General features: G+C 40.2%; 1 protein-coding gene across 1 annotated transcript; it reads right to left on the minus strand.

The window, feature by feature from the left end:
- Positions 1-194: 194 nt before the first annotated feature.
- ncapg (non-SMC condensin I complex, subunit G) lies at positions 195-12,979 on the minus strand. Its single transcript, XM_088419634.1, has 22 exons — positions 12,907-12,979; positions 12,530-12,643; positions 12,231-12,455; positions 11,767-11,995; positions 11,009-11,154; positions 10,852-10,936; positions 10,578-10,770; positions 10,355-10,504; positions 9,791-9,931; positions 9,571-9,694; positions 8,547-8,636; positions 7,404-7,592; positions 7,064-7,174; positions 6,772-6,891; positions 5,684-5,914; positions 4,686-4,867; positions 3,876-4,041; positions 2,635-2,802; positions 2,429-2,552; positions 2,190-2,237; positions 2,044-2,113; positions 195-471 (listed from the first exon to the last, which is right to left on the minus strand). The coding sequence occupies exons 2-22, from the start codon at positions 12,635-12,637 to the stop codon at positions 345-347; spliced, it is 3,027 nt and encodes a 1,008-aa protein (XP_088275760.1). The 5' UTR covers positions 12,638-12,643; positions 12,907-12,979; the 3' UTR covers positions 195-344.
- Positions 12,980-14,651: the final 1,672 nt, after the last annotated feature.

A 14,651-nucleotide genomic window follows, 5' to 3' on the forward strand; every position in this document is an offset into this window, starting at 1 on the left:
AAAATGCAGAAAGGAAAACTGTCAACTGTCCTTTTGAGATCAAAACAAACATTTTGTATAGGCAGACATCTTACTGCATTCTTTTGTTTTCAATCAATAACCTTAATTCAAAGCCTAATATTCAATAAATATATTCAACTTTTTTTTTGAATGAGCTTGAAGATTTTGCGGGGGAAAAAACACAGGTGGCTATATATTCTGATCAGACCTTTATTGTGAAAAAAGTTGGAAGTAGGCAAATGCTATCAACATTAGACAGCTCAGAGGATCAGAATATAAAATGTGGCCTCACCTACTCAATTTTGGGGAAATATTTGTACAGAAGCCAACTTTAAAGAACACGTTTAAGACAAATTAGCTTCCTGGTTGAGGAGGGGATTGAGATCCAGTTTTGTTTTCTCTATAGCTGCAATCTTGGCCCGGCGAGAAGGTCGCACTGCAGGAACTGAGTCAGGAACATTTTCTCCATCGCTGCTTTCAAAAAAAAAAAAAAAAAGAGATAAAACCTATGAGAATATTATTTGAAGAAATATACCGTATTTTTCGGACTATCCAGCCGCAACTTTTTTGTCATGAGTTGAGCCTTACGGTCTATAGTCCAGTGTGCCTTAGCCACAGTTTTTTTCCCTGCCACCGGGGGCAATTAAAAGCAAATATGTGTATCTGTTAAATGTGTCACTTAATGGAACAACTACAAAATAGAACTGAAAAGATGTGTATCACTGGCTATGCTCAAAAAGAGCTTAAAAAATGATGTCTAAATTGAATATCTTGTATAAATGTGACAAATTTGATATACAGTATATAAAATTGTATTTATATATTTATCCTTGTGGGGATAAGCGGCTCTGGAAAATGGATGGATGGATGATTGTATAGTGGGCCCCGGTTTATGAGATGAATCCGTTCAGCCGTTGGGATCGTAACGCGAATTTGCTGTATGGTGGGCAATCCAAACCTATGTTAAGTAGCTAAAGCGTGTAAAACCCCAAGTAAAAGCATAAAACTGGTATATACATATTAAAAATTGCTATCAAAATAGTATAGTAAGTGCTACTCATATATAATATACATGCATACAATTAAATATCATAAATAAAAAAAATATTTAAAGGATTCATTTACCTTTGAGTCGACGCTTGTTATGTAAGAGTAGCCTAGGCTAGGCTTTGAATTTCTTGATTATCTCCAGCTTTGTTTCCATATAAATCATCTTCTTACTTCTCTCTTTAACATCACTAGCAATCTTGGGACTCATGGATAACCAAATCAAGTTTGAATTAAGCACTAAAATGCATAATAAATACGATATTGAAAGCACTCTCATACGAGATCGAGTCTTTAGGCAGCCATCTTTGTGACCCTGTGCGCCGACCATCATCTTCGTGACACCATCACGCTGACCAATAGTAGACCAGTATCTTAGGGAGTCGAGACGCAAACCAATAGGAGGCCAGCATTGTAGAGCCGCGTTGCAGCGGAGGCAGATTGATGCCAACAGAAAATAAGAGCAATTACTTAAAAATGCCTCAAAAGGGAGATAAAACAACAAATAAACAAACCCACAGGTTGACAGTTGTTGTTGTTAATCGTAAAGCGGGACGAAAAAACTCAGTATTCCACATCGTAACGAGAAAAAAACGTAAGCCAGGGACGCCGTAACCCAGGGATCCACTGTATTTATGAATTATGTGCAATGTGTTTCTATATACATTATATATTTGGTCAATAAAACAAAGGGAGACAGAAGACGACTCTATGCAAGTATTGATTTTGAGTTTGAACTGCATTTAACTGATGTTTTCTGTCGGTGTTATGTTGAACATATCCATCCATCTATCTATTTTCGGGAATATATTGGTGCTAAACATGCAGGCATGTTCAGTCTGATGAAGAATTAAAAAAAAAAAAAATCTATATACCATCTTCCTGCATAAAGATCAAATGTTTTGACCTGAGGCTTATCCATGACAAAAAAAAAGTTTTTTTGCTAAATTTTTGCTGCTGCGGCTTATAGTCTGGAAAATATGGTAGTAATTTCACCTCTCCTCGGAAGACTCTGCCCTCTTGCTTGGTTTTCTGCCTCCTTTGGCTGTGGAGGCCTTCCTTTGACCTGCACAACACGCTCATGTTACCTCGCTGCTGAGTAGAAGAAAGTTTTTCCGATGTGAAATGACAGGCTGTATTACCTCTTTTGCTTCTCTTGGCTGACTTTGATGCCTCCTCTGCTACAGATTCTATAAAAACAACATTGTTATTCCCTAGAGTTCAACGTGCCCGTCCGCTTTGCTGTGTGCTAAGGCTTTTTTTTTTTTTTTAAATCCGCTTATCTACATGAAGGTCATAACAGCATAATCCTCTTACAAGAAGAGTTGTCATAAAAGTGTACAAATAGCGAAAACAAAATGTTTGCATTTGCAAGTTGTACCATCCGCGTTGACATCCAGCGGCTGCAGGGCGGATGCGTTGAGGAGCTGGGCTTGCTCGTTTGAATCGGCCAGTCGAGAAATCATCTTCTCCAAAGCGCGGAGACAGACGCGGTCCTTCACCACCTGACGAGTAATACGGGTCACAAGTCATAAGTCAACGGCGCCAACGCACAAGATGCTTTGGTACACTGCAGATGTGGGGTACCTGGACGAGTTGCTGCAAAAGGGACAGCAGATCCTTCTTGACCGTCTCGTCCCGGCTCAGCTCCAGGCAGTTCAGGGTCTTGGTGTAGAAACGCACCTCGGGGGCCGTCGGGTCCCGCAGCATCTCGCCACACATGCGTACCGCCAAGTAGTCGTGGACGCTTACTTCCTATAGCCACGCAAACACGCAAGTCCGTTCTGTCATCGAACTGCAGTGCATTACAGACAGACGCTTCAGAGGAAAGCAAAGCCTTTCCTTTTTCACTGGCTTTTTTTCCCTATAGGAGACTTGCATTCAAGGATCAGCGAAAGCAATAACAATTCTTTGAAACAAAATGTTTTATTTGATAATTTTACATTAATTCCAATTTTCCAATTTGCAAAAGTGTTGAAAATGTTTATTAATTATGGGGGGAAAAAAAACAAAAATTCCCGATAATGCCTGTCCTTATCTAATTCACCTCACCTCCACCCTGGAATATTTGCATTATTAAAAACCCTGTAACATTGATCAGCTTTTTTTTCCCTTTATAAATACCTTTATAAATACAGAAGACCAAGTAACAGATTTCCACTTAATAATCAATGGCCTAATTTTAGATTTTTTGACTTTTTTTTAACTTAATTAAAAACTGTGAGATGTTGGACAGGTTTTTTCATTCTGATTGTGTTGTTTTATTTATTTATTTATTTATTTTTTGCTTCAATGACAAGTGACATCATTAATTTATGCTTTAGACATTGCTCTATATACTGGCAAAAGACACCACAATAAAACGTCAGCGTATTTAAGTTGTTTTTAGTGCCCTGAATTGGTCACTCTGGAAAGAAGGAAGTTTGTGCAGTAAAAAGTTGAGTGACAGCCATGACAAGCTTCTGGGAAACTTAAAAAAAAAAAAACGCATTCCAAGGTGTTTGTGTTCATACATTATTTTGTATGATAAGATTTGTTTTGAAGCATTGGATGGCCTTCTCACCACATTTGGTGTTATGTTTTACTGCCATCCAGTGCATTCTCCTGCATATTCCATTGAACTTGTGTGGTCCAACAAGCAAAATTAAAAAAAAAAAAAAAAAAAAAAGATTTTGTGCTGCGCAAGGACGAGAAATCTTGTGGCGTTTTAATCTCGTGAGATCTGGCATTATAAAATATCTCATCCAATCCATATTTCTCTTTGGATTTTCTTTTCTACTCTAGTGTGTAAATGTGGAAATTTGCGTTAAGTGAGAGTGGTTACTAACCTCGGAGTTAGCAGGAGGACTCACAAGGACACTTGGACGGGTCAGTTCCACAAAGAGCTCCACCACATTGTTAACGTCTACTTCGGCCAATGGCGAAGTGTCAGGGGCATTCATAAGTGTGCGCACAGTTGGAAGGAAGCTCTCCTCTATAACTTCTTGGTGGGCCCTAATCCACAAACAAAGTGCAGTAATAAGAACTGATGTATAATTTCAGTAATGATAATAACAAGAGAGGGAGCTCAGGCTTCGTGATTATTCTTCAGCTCCTGTTGCTAATTGCCATGCATCCATTCTTTTTCTTTAGCCACGTATCCTTACTAGGGTCGCTGGCTTGCTGGAGCCTATCCCAGTCATCATCGAGCAGTAGGCGGAGGACACCCTGGACTGGTTGCCAGCCACTCGCAGGGCACAAAGAGACAAATGACCATTCACATTCACAGTCACACCTAAGAGCAATTTGATGTCCAGTATACTGTACCTAACATGATTGTTTTTGGAATGTGCCAGGAGTGCCCAGAGAAGACACAAGCGAGCACAGGGAGAACATGCAAACTCAACACAGGAAGGCCAGAGCTGGAATTGAACGCGGGACCACTAAACTGTGAGGCAAACATGCTAACCAGTCTGCCATCAGCCAGCGACTGCCACCCATGAGGTATTTAATCAACTTGTTAAACTGAAACTGCTTTTACACACGGGCGTTGGGTGTTCAAAATTCGGGACGTTTTCGTACAAATTATACAAAAACTAGAACATAGGAAAACTGAGCTCCCGCTGTACAAGCACAAGGGATGGTGTTCCTTTCCAGACCTGCTCTCGCGAGCATAGAGCTGGAAAAATACACCCAGGCCGTGTCTGAGACGGACGTCGTCCTCAGTGACCGGGTTGTACCACAGCAGAACCAGTCGCGACAGGATCTTGGCACTGCTCATACGTCCTGTGTACATCAGTTTGGCCAGGCCCTCAGCCGCCTCTGTGCGCAATTCCGACACCTGTAGTGTATGTGTGACAATCAATATGTGTGAGGAACAGGTGTTCTGTGCAAAATTCCACAGATTTAACACACTTGTACTTTGACAGTTAAATACACTTCACGATTTCCTTTACTTTCACCATTAGTATGTGCAGAAAAGTGCAGTATCACATAATGTTTATTGCTGTGTATATATACCACCTGATTTGTGGTGACGTACGATCTATGTGGCATGCTCTGTGTTTTGGCTGATACTATGGGTCGCACTGAGGAGATGGCCTCATCTCTCAAGTGTTCTTTTCTCATCTAACCATTCGGACACTTCTAAGAGTACCGACAGGCCTTTCTGTTCTGTAACCATACTAGTCATTTTCTTACTATGCTTCTTGGATGGTTTGTCCCTGTTAAGCGAAGTTGTGTTGCCTTGTACTTGTACAGGCCTAATGACAATAAGAGAACACTTAAAAGAAGAGACTGCTGACACTATACTGATTGAGCTCATGTGTCTGTTTACTCATAAATCACGTCACAATAATTTGCTGTTTAAAAAGGTGTATCAATCAATGCCTATCATAAATCTCAAGCAAAGGCTGTTTGTTTATGTTATCAAAAATGTGGGCTACTTACTAGTTGTTTATAATTATTTTAACGATAAATGAATAGTATTTGCTTTAATGATGACTTGTTGTATTATTACAGACAAAAGCTGAGTAAATTACTCAAAATAGGCTGTGTACAGAACCACTAAACAGCTCATTTCCTTAACGATACTCTCCTTTTCGTGTTAGGATTTGTCAGAAGAATAGTGAAAGTTCTCACATGTGTGCACACTGACCTCATTGTCCAGGAGCTCTGACAGCATCACTAAAATGCTCTGAGCGGTGTCCTCCCCCTTCACTTCAGCCTCTGCCGCTACTTCCTCCTCCTCTCGGTCCGGTGATCCCGGCAGCTGCGTCTTCTGACCGCTACCAGTTTCTGAGAGCAGCTTGAAGCCGAACAGCAGCAGCAGGTCGATGACTGCTCGCAGAGCGCTGATGCGAATCTTGACCTCGTCTAGCTGAGCGATCTAAAACGAGGAAATGCACTTGTATTGCCAACAGCACATCATGGACTTTTGGGTAGCCTGTTTTAACAGATTTTCAGCAAAGTTGCTACATTGTAGCTGGGACAAAAGAGCTGCTATTTATCAGCTCAAATGGAGTTACAAATGGAAACCTTGACTTACAAGTCATCCAATATTTGAAGCATCCTCATTCACCTTTTGAAAAAAAGAAAAAAAAACATCCCTATTTGGCTAATTTTATTGTGTCTGTCTAAGTTTTGTAGTGCGCAGAAGAGGTTAGCAACCTTTGTTAAAAATGATGAACATCATTTGCAGAGGTGGCTATCAATTGATTAGTGACAATTTGCTTCTGATTCATGTAGATGGTTTTCTAGTGCTCTAGTCAGATATTTTAAGTTTTACTGGTAAATACAGGCATACAGTGTAGCTGATGAAATCATACCTTGGCATATGGGCGATTTATTAGCTTATGAAATATTACTTTTTTGTAACTATATATCCATCAGGGAACAGTTGATTCCTTTAAAGGCTAACCCGACATCATCAAAGTTCGGCGTCGATTGCTATGACAGTCTGTGTGTGTGTGTTTAGTCTGCGGGGGTGGTACCAGTGCAGTATCGGGGGCGGTCTGAGAGGGTTCCTCAGTTAGTGATGTCACCATGAAGACAAGGCAAAGACCCAATGTTTTCTAAGATCTAATGGGGCTGGTGCTGAATGCAGCAATTTTCAGAGATTGGTCAACGTAAGAAAAAAACACTTTGAGGTGTTTATGGTGAGTAATTTGCATTGTGATACGGTCAAAAGCTCCAAAACATTGAAGGACCATGATACAGCCCCTTTAAGAGCGTGCATAACATTACCTGTAGCAGAAGGACCATGTGGGTGTTGGCAAGCTCTTTGCTGTGTAGAGCACAAATACCCAGACAAACCACAGCCATACTGCGGACAGTGGGATGAGCACTTGCAATGCTGGGCAGGATCTGATAGGGTAAAGAAGCAGGTTCAACCAGCAACCTACAGTATAAAACTAATCAAAGCCACTTATGTCACCATGTATAAAAATAAAAGCAATGTATAAAAACTAATAACTAGCAATGCTGACATCATGAACGGAAATTACTGTACAGTATAGGTGAAATGGTACGTCCATACCAGCGAGGACATTAAGGCGCTTATTGTTGGGCTGACTCGGGTCTTGATATTCATCTGCTTGAGCTGCTCAGCACACATTGTCAGACATCTCAACAGAGTCTCTGGGTCATTCTAACCAACAACACAAACAAAACAGCTCTTGAACGGGTTAGTACGTTTTTTTCCTACATGTATTTTGATAGTGGCCTCTTGGAGAAAGACACCATGAACACACATCTACTTGAAAAAAAAAAGTTTGACCTCAAAAAGGCACTACCAACAATAACTTAATGTACTGCTATGTGCAGTACAACAAAGAGTATTCGATAGTCACACCCTAGGTAGCACACAGATCAAGCACCTTCTCAGTGCGGATCTCATTGTCGGCTGGCTGGGCGCTCGCTGCAATCTCTTGAAGGATCTTGTTGCGCTGGTCCTCCTGCTCTGTGATGGACTCCTTCAACTCGGCGGCGCGACTGAAGTCCTGTGCAGCAATGCACTCCTCCAGGGCTTGTTTAGCCTCCATGATTCGCACCTTTACCTCCGCTAGCTAAACGGAAGACAGAGAAGCAAGGGGAGGAGGAGGGTTATTCCTTTGCTAAAAGCACTCTGGAGGATTCTTGCCAAGAGCCAAAGCAACGCAGCAATAACAACAACAACAACAGTAGCAGCAGCAGCAGCTGAGGCTCGGGGCAGGCTGCTGCTGTCTAGAGACTGTACTTCCTATAACAGTGTTTCCAAGCATATTGCGGGTGGTGTGATACATGGAGATTTATGAGTATATATATTTTTTATTTAAATATTCTCTGTTATTTCATAAGTCCATCAATAAAATAATTACAGTACAACTTGCTTCCCTAGCGAGACAAGTGTTTTGTCCCTGAAAATTAAAGTTTAAATGCCTGTTTTGAAGGAATGCATTCAGATGACCTCCATTATTTCTGGTAAATTTTATGAGATATGCACAAAAAGCCTTATTTACTTTGCTTTCATATTTTTTTACAGTAATATTCATTTTTGAGGCAACTTAGCTTAACTTAACTTATGTTAAATTGGATTTAAAAGGTAATGCCTGCAAATGAAAATAATGGCATGAGATAAACAGATTCAAATAAAATGATCAGCTGTGTTATCTTCTACTTTTGGAGACTCATCAGCACGTAAGAGTTAGGTGGCACTCAATGTATGAGGGGTACACAAGACAAAAAAGGTTGAGAACCAAGCGAGGAGGAACAGGTGGATGTAGCAGATGGGAGTGGAGGATATTCATTGAGAGTAAGAGGCAAAGAAGGAGTGTAAATCTTGAGGGGCTCTCACTGTTGGGAAAAGGGAGGGAAAAAAAACACGATTTTTTTATTTATTCAAGCAGATGGAGAACAGCTCTGCATACAAAGTATTTCCAACTTTAATCAGTCAGACACACTTTCCCTGCTCAAATAAATAAGAGCCATCTGCTGGATGGAGAGAGAGAACATTTGGAGGAGGATTGTTAGGATGTTCCCACCTGAACTTGCTGGCGACGGCTGGCGTTCTCGTTCACCGGTTGACTTCCTTCCATGATTGGCGCCCGCACATCTGAGATTATTTCTGCCACCTGTAGTCAAGTAATCAAATTTAAATTCATTTAGTGTGAGACATCACATCATGATAAGTGTTAGACAGTTTTGGTTGTACAGTATTATGAGTTTCATTTTTTTTTTTTTTTACCAGAAATCAGGTTGCTGTAGGGTTGGGCAATATGGCATAACATAAAAAAAAATTAAAAAAAAAAAAATTAAAAAAAATTAAAATTACAGTAACCTTAATCATCTCTCCACTGAAAAATTAAACCTTTAATTAGATGAACATTTTTTTTCTTTTACCCATTTGACAAAACAACATATACCTGAATCTTAATAAACATTGAAAATGTTCAATGATATTGACTAAAAAGTGCTTTCAAACTGTTTTACTGGGCCGATGTCTGTTGCCTCATAAAATTGGAATACCCTCTCCTGAGAGAGCTCTCAGTCTTTTTCCTATGAACGGTTCACTAAATTCCGGTGAAAATGATTTCCCTTGTGTTGTGCATTTCATTGCGAGAAATAAACTGCAAGTCAAGTTTTTTTTTTAGGTTGCTACAGATAAAAAAAAAATAAAATAATGCAATAAAGTCAGTAACTTGGAAACAAGGGACTCGCTCCAGTCTATTTGCAACTAAGTCAATTGTGAAAGAATTCAGGTATAATGTGTAAGACTGCTAAATAAAACAAAAAAATAAAAAGATTTTTAAAAAACATAAAATTTAAATAATTCTGAAAAAAATAACTCAAATTGATGACAATCACCCATTCAACTATGTTGTGATCAAGTAATATCCTTAAAAAGTCAACATGCTAAACCTAAATCAGTGTTCTGAAAAAAGGTGCGAATGACTCAACATTTCATTCCACTGGTAAACGTTGTGTATCCTAACAAACATGTTTGACTTTATTATTCACGGCGTTGTCATAAGTGTGGATGAAATGTATGACAGAATCGTATCTCACGGTTTGAATGCGTCGCTGGTCGTCAGGCACGAGTGTAAGGAGCTTCTCAGTGAGTAGGCAGACCAATGAGGAAGGTGTCTGCGGCAGAGCCAACAACTCTTTCAGTACAGCCAGAACACGCTTCCTGAAAAAAAGCACTGATATTAGTCTCGTAACGGCATCTTTCAAACGGATTCGCACAAAGACAAAATGCACCATGCAGCCGAGGCGTCTCTCTTACCTGCCACCCTCCTCGTGGGTGTCCAGGCAGCCAATGAGATGGATGAGTTGCTGGGAGATAAAATCCTTGGTCATAACCATCTCCAGCTGGTTCAAGTCCGCTCTCTGCTCTTCTAACAGCACCGGAACTGCCTTCAAATACCTGTGCCGTGTCAGACATGACAGTTACAAAACAGCAATGAGTGCAACCGCCAACACCTGGTCCATAGTGAGTAGGCAAATAGCACGAGAAGATTACATTAAAAAATATTTCATTTACATTCATACAAATACTGTACTCTCCAAATCTAATTTCTTTCAGGAAAGTTGCTATACTATTATTGTCTCTCTTACAGCCATATATGCAAGTATTACTGCTTGGACAACAAGGCATATGTGAGAATATCCCGGTTTTATGAGGTCTGTTGTTTTGGTGTTGAATGTTTTTTTTTCAGTGTACACATTATTGTAGTCTGGACATTTGACAGATTTGTTATTTTTTTTTAAATAAATCAAACCATTTAACCATTTTATGTTATTGCTTTCTCTATTGACGTGTATTATATGCATGCACGATTTCTCATACCCGTAAAGGTAGTTGGCAAAAGTGTCAGCATCCGGCAGGACCTGCTCCAACATTTCGTCGCCCTCATCACCTTTTTCCTTGATGAACTTGCATAAAGCTCGCCAATAAAGCACATTCTCGCAAGTCAGTGACTCAATTGGGATCAGTTTTCTGTTCAAATACACACACACATTCAGTCATGGTTCACCAACTCAAAAGGCAGAAATTAACTTGACAATTATACCTGTTGTCCAACTGTATTCTGTTCTGCAAAAGCTCATCATTGTTCATGCCTTTGAAAATAGCATTAAGCATGTCCAAAGCTATTTGGGCACAATTTTCCACATCAAGCCTGTGGAGAAGCTCCACAACATTTCCATCCAGCCAAAGAAGCCAGGCAGGCAGTAAACGGGAATGCACCACCTCTTTTACTCCTTCTAAAATATATGCCAGCAATCATTTTAACGCCTTGTTTTGATGAAACTGAAATGACAATAGTAGGCCAAAAGCATTTTTACCTGATGTGTCGTGGAGTCCCTGCTCCAGCACGCTCACTCTCTGTGCAATGGACAGAGCTCTGATGTGAACCTTATCAGCCAGAACCTTTAAAACGAATAAAATTACTTTAGAACGTATCCAAACACTGAAACAAACACAAGTGAAAGGGATGGCTACCTGGTAGGCCAGTTTGCGGACATTTTCCTTCACATCACGGGTGCGCTTGAGTACGCATGGGAGGGTGCGGGGAGACAAGGCAATGCAAGAGAGGACAGCCCGGCGCACCTCAGCATTGGTGTCATTTTCCAGAATAAGCATGAAAGCTGAAAAGAGGAAGGAATACGAATATTATGATAAGCAGTATTGGACAAAGGGCATTGATTTGTTCTTTCACCTATGTAACGGCCACATATAACTTAAATGTTGTATTTGTCTTTGATCATTTGTCAGTTACCAGGCTAATTCCTGGTTCAAGGAGGTTGGGCGGCTTTAGTATATGGTCAGTAGTGGTACAGTTTGAATTTTGGAGGCGGGCATTTTTCTCATAACTGAGGAGGTGGGTTTGATTATTCTGAGGCAATGGTTCTCAAAAGAAAAAAAAAAAAAGAATTCCCACTCCAGTTTGTGGATGATATCCTGCACAAGAGTAGCTTGACAATCTTTGTTCTTAATTCAAGAGTGCAGGAAGTACTGAGCTGGCGATCGATGGATGCAGCGTTTGCAGTATTGCAGACTCTGTAATGGTCTGTCAAAATGTTTTCTTTTTTGCAGTGTGTCTGGGCTCTCATTCAGAGTGAGTTTCAGAAGCTTGACCATTTGGGAGGGCCTCAAAGAGGACGCACTGTTGCTTTGTGAAGAGAAGCTAGATGAGGTGTCTTTGTCTTTGAAATATCATTAAGAATTTTCTATGGGTAAGCTCCTCAGGGAACACACACCATTGATGGAGGGACAATCAGGATCGCTTGGCTGCTGCAGTCGGGTCATGGCCAAGGCAGCCTGGATGCGCACATTGGGAAACTTGTCAGTGACACGGACCAGCATAGCTTGATGGATGCGATCGAAGAGGTCGTCGTCGATCTGAGCGTTCTCTGCCATGCTGCCGAGCAGCTTGTTAATGAGCTGGCACACACGGAAGCGCACTGCATGGCTGTTCGCCTTGTGCGACTGAGAGAATATACAAAAGATAATGTCAAACAAGAGACAAACAAGCATGATGGGGAAACATTATAGATCAAACTACTGGCCTCCCGTTATCATTTTCAAATGTTTTAAGTTGGAAAACTGCATGGCATTATCTGTTGTTTCTGATCATTAAAACATTAGAGCAAGTTACAATGGCCAATGATAATTGCTGTTTAAGAAACATAAACAACAAGACGGTTAAACATAGTATACCTACCTCCAGCAAGAAGTTGAAAAGAAAAGTCAAAAAGGGATGATCGTCCTCCACGTCTTCATCTTCCTCCTTTTCCTCTTCATCGCCTTTAGGTGGCGCTTGAAAACTTGTGGCGAATTTCGCCGCAAATTCAATAACATTTTCAACAGGGGGCTCGCGCTTGTACACAATCATAGCATGTTTCAGGCAGCTGAGAAACTCTTCGTGGAATATAGTCTTGTCCTCCAGCTAAAAGAAACAGAGAGAGAGATGAGAGGCAATGACCAGAACAGACAGCAGCAAATTGTCAAATGGTTGCTCACTTTGTTGTAGCGGTTCTTCAGGTTCGCCACTAGTTTCGCCTTGTTGCTGTGGCCCTTCTGGGCACACTGAAACACTTCTTTGACGTCAGTTTCGTTGTCCGCGGCCATATTTTCCTTCGACAAAGATCGACAACAGCAAGAGTTCAATTGTTGTGTGTATACCCTTTTGTCAGTTCGTCCCCAGTGAGTATTTTGTCTCTCGAGTATCGTTAGCAAAAGCAGCAAAGCCACACCTCGCAAAAACCCCTGAGAAAATCAACGCAGCCCATCTGTGTATAAATACGCTCACGCCAATGAGACGCTGTGAAATGTTTACGGACAAATTGAAATAATCAAATGTGTAGTTTCAGGTTTTTTTTCACTCAAAGTTAATTTACCTTTCCGGCTTGCTCGTGAATACAGGATAACACTGCCGCCTGTTTTCAAATCCAACAACTGCTCCCGTCTCGCGAGAATTTGGAACTGAAGAATGGCGTCTAAAATATATGCCCACAATTTTGTCTTGCAGGCACTAGCATACCGCATACATTTTGAAGGGTTAAGGTTACACGAGCTCTCATATTTTACATGTATTCAATTTACTCTACTAAATTTACAATAAACATTATTTTATCAATGCATTTACACTATTGAACGTTTTCCCTTTATTTTGTTACTACTTTTTGTTGCTGCTGCAAGGGTCATTAAGTTGTGTGCCCTTACACAATTAATGTTTCATGGACAAAATGGGAAGACTAATGTCGGTATTGAATTGCTAGGATAGTGATTAATAACAGTTGATCTGGCAAGTGTATTTATTTATGTATTTATTTATTAATTCTAACATTCGATCATTCGTTCTTACTTTTTCATTTATTTTTTGCACCGTACAGTTTGTTTTTTATACATATCTATTGATAGAAAAAATACAGTATATGTTGAATAAGCACATTTTAAAATATGTCTTAATTTACGATTATACTTGTGTTCATTTGATGGGTTTTTTTTTTGTGTGTGTATCATGCAGTTGTGATTTTACTTTGAATGAATTCCACGCTTCAACCATCACCTCTATTGTCAATCAAAAAAGACACTTTGGAAACTCAACATTTTAAAATATTAAAAACTATAACTTCAAATCCATTTGCAATTAGTGTCTGCTGTGGCAATAAAGACCTGAAAGCAGCTTCCTCCACCAGAAGACTGATCAGTCTTTTTTTTTTTTTTTGGTATAATTGGTATATTTTTCCTGGGCCAAAGTTTGTATAGAGGTCACAGCAGACTGTTTACCAGTGGGAATGCACAATGTCACACAATGTTGTGAATCCAACAACAACAATAACATTTGGGTCACAAGAAAACAGAAAGTGTGCAATATATTAAATAGTATTCCGTGTATTGCACACTTTCTCTATTCATTTGACCTAAATGTTGTTTGACATTTTCAGGGTTTGGATTTGATCATTTTGTTGAAATTAAATGAATGATGACAATTTAAAGGAGTATGCTTTATCTCTATTAGTTCTTAAGCTACTTTCTCATAACCTAAAGGGATGTGAAAAAGTAGGCCACGTGAATGTTTTTTTGGAAAGGAATATTTATTGTGGAAAATTGACTTCTGGACAGGATGAAAACAAAGAGTTGGGTGTGTGGAAAGCCTGCTCACGCTTCAAAATGTGAAACTCATAATTGTCGAAATTAATCAACAAAGTATATCATATGTAATCTTGGCAGAGTATCAAGAGGTCCAAGCACAATGTCGAAAGTAGCAGAAAAATCAAAAATATTATTTTTTTTCCCCTCAGGTGTAAGTTTTGTCCATAGTGTGACCAAGGGTGGCGCGCGACCCCTGGCCACGACGTAGCTCCGCCCCTGTAAAGTGTTGCCCTAAAGTCCCCATCTTTGACTAATCCGATCCATTTTAAACATGTCTTTTTGTACCCCCAAAATCGATTCGCTGTTGTAAAGACAGCATTTCTTCGCGCCGGATTAAAATAAGAGGAGTGGACCCCCCTCCCTCCCTTCCTCCCTCGTTGATGGAGAGACGGACAGTGGTACAGCAACGCCGGTAGGGGCGGGGCTGCACTGCAGCAGTAAACCTCCGCCTGCTTGCGTCTCGGCTAATGCTGCGCGGGTTACGCAC

The sequence above is a fragment of the Hippichthys cyanospilos genome, chromosome 7, assembly GCF_059441005.1.
Source record: "Hippichthys cyanospilos isolate Australia breed blue-spotted pipefish chromosome 7, RoL_Hcya_1.0, whole genome shotgun sequence".
Lineage (NCBI taxonomy): Eukaryota > Metazoa > Chordata > Actinopteri > Syngnathiformes > Syngnathidae > Hippichthys > Hippichthys cyanospilos.